This window comes from Pristiophorus japonicus, chromosome 7 (assembly GCF_044704955.1).
Source record: "Pristiophorus japonicus isolate sPriJap1 chromosome 7, sPriJap1.hap1, whole genome shotgun sequence".
NCBI lineage: Eukaryota > Metazoa > Chordata > Chondrichthyes > Pristiophoridae > Pristiophorus > Pristiophorus japonicus.
In genome coordinates, this window is record NC_091983.1 from 79,705,640 (window position 1) to 79,712,829 (window position 7,190).

Sequence of the window (7,190 nt, forward strand, 5' to 3'; positions counted from 1 at the left end):
ACACTGCAAAGTATCCTGTGTTTACTCGAAGCATGTTGTTGTGAACCACAGAAGGAAGGGGGTTGACTGCCAGCACTTGTGAATAGATTTTTTTTTAAACTCATGATTTGAATTGTGATTATTTTTCACCGTACCTTTTTTTCAGTTTGACATCAAGAGTGAAGAGAAGATTTTAAACTAGCTGTGTGCCCATATTCTATAGTTCCCTTATTATTGTACCACCTTGTAGGTTGGAGGCAAACTGAGGATTGTGGGATGTCTTTTTCGCATTCAAAATATTCTTTCACAGATGTTTAGTCCAAGATTATGAAAAATTACTACGACTTCAAGACTTTATTATTTTGAAACTGTTTAGTACTGATGAGAAATCAATTTCTATTACTGTATTCATTCTGTTAACTGATCCATTTTAGAAACATAAAATGATAGAAAATAGGTGCAGGAGTAGGCCATTCGGCCCTTCGAGCCTGCACCACCATTCAATAATATCATGGTTGATCATTCACATCAGTACCCCTTTCCTGCTTTCTCTCCATACCCCTTGATCCCTTTAGCCATAAGGGCCATATCTAACTCCCTCTTGAATATATCCAATGAACTGGCGTCAACAACTCTCTGTGGTAGGGAATTCCACAGGTTAACAACTCTCTGAGTGAAGAAGTTTCTCCTTATCTCAGTCCTAAATGGCTTACCCCTTATCTTTAGGTTGTGTCCCCTGGTTCTGGACTTCCCAAACATCGGGAACATTCTTCCTGCATCTAACCTGTCCAGTCACGTCAGAATTTTATATGTTTCTGTTGTGTATCTGTAAAGCATGCACTCCCATGTTCCGCCACCAGGGAGCTCATCCCCTGAAGTCCCAAGGGATCCCAGCATCCCTTGGAAGCACTGTATATAAGCTGGCCCCTAAGGCCTGTTCCTCACTCTGGAGTGTTTTATTAAAGACTGAGGTCATTGTTACTTTAACCTCCCTGTGTGCAGCTTCATCTGTGTTTGGAACACAATAGTTTCTATGAGATCCACCCTCATCCTTCTAAAGTCCATGAATAAAGGCCCAGTCGATCCAATCTCTCCTCATATGTCAGTCTAGCCATCCCGGGAATCAGTCTGGTGAACCTTCGCTGCACTCCCTCAATAGCAAGAACGTCCTTCCTCAGATTAGGAGACCAAAACTGAACACAATATTCCAGGTGAGGCCTCACCAAGGTCCTGTACAACTGCAGTAAGACCTCCCTGCTCCTATACTCAAAACCCCTAGCTATAAAGGTCAGCATACTATTTGCCGCCTTCACCGCCTGCTGTACCTGCATGCCAACTTTCAATGACTGATGTACCATGACACCCAGGTCTCGTTGCACCTCCCCTTTTCCTAATCTGCCGCCATTCAGATAATATTCTGCCTTCGTGCTTTTGCCCCCAAAGTGGATAAGCTCACATTTATCCACATTATACTGCATCTGCCATGCAATTGCCCACTCACCTAACCTGTCCAAGTCACCCTGCAGCCTCTTAGCATCCTCCTCACAGCTCACACCGCCACCCAATTTAGTGTCATTTGCAAACTTGGAGATATTACACTCAATTCCTTCATCCAAATCATTAATGTGTATTGTAAATAGCTGGGGTCCCAGCACTGAGCCCTGCTAGTCACTGCCTGCCCTCCTACCCGTCTCCTGCATCACTCACTCCCAGACAACAACTCGGAGTTTTAGCCAAGGGCAGTGTTGTATATGCATGCCTGTTTACTGTGTGATGTCTGTAACACTGTTATGCCACACTGAATGTACCCTTATACTGTACACACCTTACCTATACACCAGAGGGTGCTGCTGCTGGAGACCTAAGGGTTACCTGCACACGGCAGGTAACCCAGTATAAAAAGGAACTCACAGCTTGTTGTCCTCACTCAGGAGCTGCAAATAAAGGACTTACAGGTCTACACAGTTTAAGTATCATACCCTGCCTTGTGGAGTCATTACTAAAGGTGCCTAAATACACAACATTGTCAAAAGCTTTTGTTTCTATCTCAATGCAATTAATTAGTAATTGATGGTCTAAACCATATGGTTTGTTATTGGAAAGGTCATTAGTTAATAGGTCCGACCATTTCCAGTGTATACCTTCATGTAAACATGTTCATAATTCAACCATGGCACACGGCGTCCTAGATACTTTGCATACAAGATCAAGTGTTGATTCATAGGAAGCACATGCTTGCCTATAGAAGCTAACTATCATAGGGACCACAAGCAGGACATTCTGGCTTTTGGCCGAAATCTAAAGTGAGAAATGCATATTGTGAAGTGATAACTTGTCCATTACCATTAATTCTTTCTGTAGCTGGTTTCAGATTATTTGAGGAACCGGACTTGGGTGACCCTTTATTACTTCCAGCTGCCTATGAGCTTAAAGGTGGTGCCATAACTGTAAACCTTGATGAGGACACTGAAGAATTATTCAGGTATTTATTTCAATAGTTAATAGTATAGTCAATTCTCTTGAAGGCAAGGGGTATTTTGTAACAAACGCTTTTCTGTTTTGCTATTGGTAAATGTTCCAACTTTTGGGTCTTCCTTCGATATTCCCGGGAGCAGCAGTGGGGATCACTCCCATAAATACGTAGTGCCTTCCACTGGTCATACTGTCCAGTACCTAATTCTATGATCCTGTAACCGATCCTGCAACCTAAGGGTGTTACATTAGGACCCCTTTGTGATCCGAGCTGGATATCTTGCCTTATCCAATTTGACAGTAAGTAGACTGAAAAGTATTATGTTAAGACCAGAGATAAATTGTTAAAGCTGTTTTATATTCGACAGCAAGTGCAGAGAGAGTCACCATTGTAACCAAACTGCACTCAGTTTTCATTTCAGTCCTCAACCATGTGCCCTGTCGCTTTTCTGGGCTGGCTAGCTTCTTGTGGGCATTTCCTGTCTTTCTAAGCAACTTCTAACTGCAAAAACCTGCCAGTTGTATTTTAGCTACCAGTTCTCGGTCCAGGCCTGACTCTCACAATCTTCTGTTTGGCCTCTACAGTACACCTGAACTGAATCACGATCACATTTAACAATTTCTACCTCAGGATACACTGCCTATCTGTGACTTAAGTATAAACCTGGGGTCAGAGTAACTATAAAACTGGAAGCAGTAATTTAAAAAAGAAATACTAGATGTGGCATACTGATTTGTACAGGAACTCTGCTTCCTGCACTAGTTGGAACTCCCAATATGTCAAATACATTGTGCTCAGGTATGACATTCACACACCAAAACATTTCAGTGCGAACAATACACCAGCTTTCTATATTAAAACAAAATATTGCAGAAGTTGGAAATCTGAAAAAGGGAAGGTCTGTGACAGGGTAGAAGACGGGAGCTATTAAATGAGAAAAGGGATGATGGTGCAAGGCGAAAGCAGATGATAATGGGACAAATAAAGAAGCGAAAAATGGGTCTAAAGGAGCTGAAAATGACAAAAGCAGAATCATCAGCACCTGCTGTCCGAAAAAATTGGAGCAGTGGTTATGATCCAAAATGTGGAAAGCTGTAAAGTGCCAAATTGAAAGGAGAGGTGCTGTTCCTCAAGTTTGAACAGCCTTCCAACCAATCACAGACCTTCCCTTTTGTATATTCCTCCCCTCCCCCCTTGCCTTACCCCTCTGCTTGCTTAAAACCTGTTCTATCTCTAACTTTTTTATCGTCCTGAAGCGTTAACTCTGTTTCTCTCTGCACAAATGCTGCTGAGTATTTCCAGCATTTTCAGTTTGTATACAGATTTAACCTCTCTTATCCGGGACTCCTTTATCCGGCACCACCCCTCGTCTGGCACCATTCCCGGCTGCAGAACGTGACTCGTCAAAATCCTACTCACCAATATAATCGTTCTCCTTGATCGGATGCCTCCTCCTCGTCGCCCTGCTGGAACACCTGCAGCCACAGTCCTCGGGCTGGCTGCTCCTCCCCACAGTGCTCCGTCCAGGGGTTCAGGCCGGCTCTTCGGGGCCCTCTGCACATTGATTGGCTGACTGACTGACAGTCCGTCCAGACAATTGGCGCGCACACACACTTCCCCCAGCAACAGCACTTAAAGGTGCAGTCCGCCCAAACATGTGACCTCCCCTCATCCGGCAAAAATCCCTCATTCGGGACAGGCCAGATCCGAGGGTACTGGATAAGGAAGGTTCAACCTGTACCAGCTTTTTATAACTTGTTCACTCTGCAATTTCCACAGCTACTGAGCCACATTGCAATTTTTTTATTTATTTCAAAACAGAATAGGGATGATTTTTTTATTTTGTTGAACCACCCATTTCCAACAAGTGACTTGCATATATTCATTATTTTTTTTAAAGTTGATTTTTAAAAAAGAACTGTTTCCATCAGTTTAGGACCGTATCCTGTAATGTCAGCATGCATGTCACTCTGCAGCTTCTCACCTCATCTGTGCTTTGAGTTTGCCCAGATTAATTTTAAAATGAAGGAGCAGATTTTCGGGTCTTCTGCGCTCCATTTTTTGTCCCTGAGCAGTGGCAATGATGCGATGACATCTTCTGGGTGGGTGGTCAGCCTCCGGTGTCCCGCAGTGATCCTCGGGTCCGGTTTTGCGGCGGTGCGGAGCAGCAGCATCAGGAAAAGCTGCACCGGTGTGCAACACCCCTGGTTGCAACACCGGCGCAAGTTTGACTTCAACCCAACCCATGCACCCGCAGTGAACGCCTGGGAAATCAGGCAGTCCAACGATACTGACTGCAGAGAGGTAAGTAATGGACTCCTGAGGTAAGTGTAATTGTTTTTTCTTTAAATATTTTTGCAATTTATGCTGTGGTGGCATGGGAAATGTTTTGGGAATGCTTTTGTGGGGTTCCTTTTAGGGTTTTTTTTCTCCCCATGCGTGTCGCGGAACACTGCCGGTCCGGCTCTTTAGCTTGGGAATTTCCCATGCCAGCGCCCAAGACAGGTGTACAACACCTCGCTTAGCGCTGCGCCCCCTGACTCAGGGCCCAGCTGCCCAATTTTACTTATTGAGGCGTAAATTGTTCCTGGGCACAAACTTTATCGCCCTGCTGCCATGATCACTCCAAAATCATCAAAGCTGAAAATCCAGCCCTTAGTAAACAATATGGAGCACTTAAAAAAAAAAATTCCAGTCATTATATTGGGATACACTTTGGAGACCGGTGATTTATGCAAACTAAAATAAGACTCATCACGGCCACTATAACTGAACTCTGGTTGCCACTTGGTTTGTTTTGCATGAGCCACCGATTCCTCTTACAAATCACCTATTAAAACCATGCTACTGGTCTTTGGAGGATTGATCACATGCCACTGATATATCTTTGAGCAACAAAATTATTTTTTGTTAAATTGCCATTGATACAACCTGGGCAGCTTCCAACAGTGACACATGATTTGAAGGACCTTGTATATTATTCAATATTTCTGATCACGTAGACAGCAATTGGAAGTTATGTACACAATATATTTTTTTAAAACATTAAAATATGCTGATGTCAAACAGTTGGTAATATCATTAATCATGTGTCTTTGTGCTCTTGATATTTTCAGAGTTGAAGATGACTTGGATAAATTGCTGAAGCTGAGTGCCAGCAATAAAACAAGGCCAGCTGTGCCAACCAAGCCAGCTGTGCCAACCAAGCCAGCTGTGCCAACCAAGCCAGCTGTGCCAACCAAGCCAGCTGTGCCCAAAAAATCATACCTGTCATCTGAAATGAGGAGCAGTCCCGCAGCAAAAGCCGATTCCTTTAAAGGCACAGTGGCTGACATGGATGAACTGGATATTCTGAAATACATTCAAGAGAATGAGACATCGAGTAGTGACACACTGGATTTGTTTTGAACACAATCTCCATCAATACAGTACCAACTGCATCAAGTAGTAATCTCCAGTTATCTGCCAGTGAACTATCATAAACTTCAAATATATAAAAACAACATTTCAATAATGTTTGCATTCATCGACATGAATGAAAGCGATTTAATTGAAGGTGCTTTTGTTTAAAGTTTCTATATGAGGCAAACTTCATTTAGTTGCTAAAGTTTCTCAAGCAGAAAATGAAGGTGTAGTCTTTGAGTGCCCACCCATGGTCAGGTATTTGACCCACTGAGTGCATAGATCAGAAAATCACAAACAACACATCTGCAATTTTTCTTTTTTTTTCCCCAATCCATAGTCACGGTGAGCCAGGTACCTTGTCATGGGTCAGTAATGTTTAAAAAGAATATATATGTAGTTGGGATATAGAAAAGGGCTGAACTTGATTGTACACCAAAAGCCAGAAAATTGTGTGGTACCTGTATATGCAGGCGATGTCACAAGTGGAATATTTTATGTATCAAATCCGTGCACTTTTGTATTCGTTCTTATAGGCAACAGATTCCAGGTGACACATGTCCTTACAAATAAACTCCTTTCAGTAATTTGAAATAAAGAGATAAACCAGGACATTTGTTTTTTAGGTTAAATGTGTTGCTTAATGCACTGTTTTCAGTTGGCATTGGATAAAGTACACACAACTGCTTTTCTGAACCAGATTATTGATGTATTGTTTCCACAAGCTAGTTGTCTAAAGTTTGATTGTAGATCAGATACTGCATCAGCTCCGTACTGTGCATCCTTCCGACATGAGTGTCGAGACTGGAGGCACATATGCGCAGAGCTATACTTCAGTAGGTCTACACACTGCTTCGCATCATTTTCAGTTCTGAGTGCCAATCTGGAATATTCAGTAACAGTTGGGTACTAAATTTCCTTTCTAATAGCCATAACGGAGACATGGTTGCAAAGTGACCAAGGTTGGGACGAAACATTCCAGGATACTTAACTTTTAGAAGAGATAGGCAAAATGGAAAGGGAGGAGGGGTGGTAGCCCTGATAATGAAGGATAGAATAAATACAGTACAGAGAAAGGATCTTAGCTCGGAAAATCACTAAGTAGAATCAGTTTGGGTGGAGCTAAGAAACAGCAAGGGGCAACAACAGGTGAAGGGTCCACAGCCAGCTAGGGAATGGAAGAGCAGTGCAAGGAAGGTAGTGTAGGGGTCCCCTGCGGTCATCCCCCTGCAAAACAGATACACCATTTTGAGTACTGTTAAGGGGGATGACTCATCGGGGAAGGCAGCAGCAGCCAAGTTCATGGCAACGTGGCTGGCTCTGCTGCACAGGAGGG

At 43.1% G+C, this 7,190-nt stretch overlaps 1 protein-coding gene across 2 annotated transcripts in view; it reads left to right on the plus strand.

The window, feature by feature from the left end:
* The window catches only part of hs1bp3 (HCLS1 binding protein 3), a 206,074-nt gene extending 199,610 nt beyond the window's left edge, over nt 1-6,464 (plus strand). For both annotated transcript variants that reach the window (XM_070885081.1, XM_070885079.1), the window contains exons 6-7: nt 2,341-2,461; nt 5,569-6,464. In XM_070885081.1, the coding sequence (XP_070741182.1) occupies nt 2,341-2,461; nt 5,569-5,860 (413 nt within the window). In that variant the 3' untranslated portion in view covers nt 5,861-6,464. The remainder of the gene's footprint in view (nt 1-2,340; nt 2,462-5,568) is intronic.
* Nucleotides 6,465-7,190: the final 726 nt, after the last annotated feature.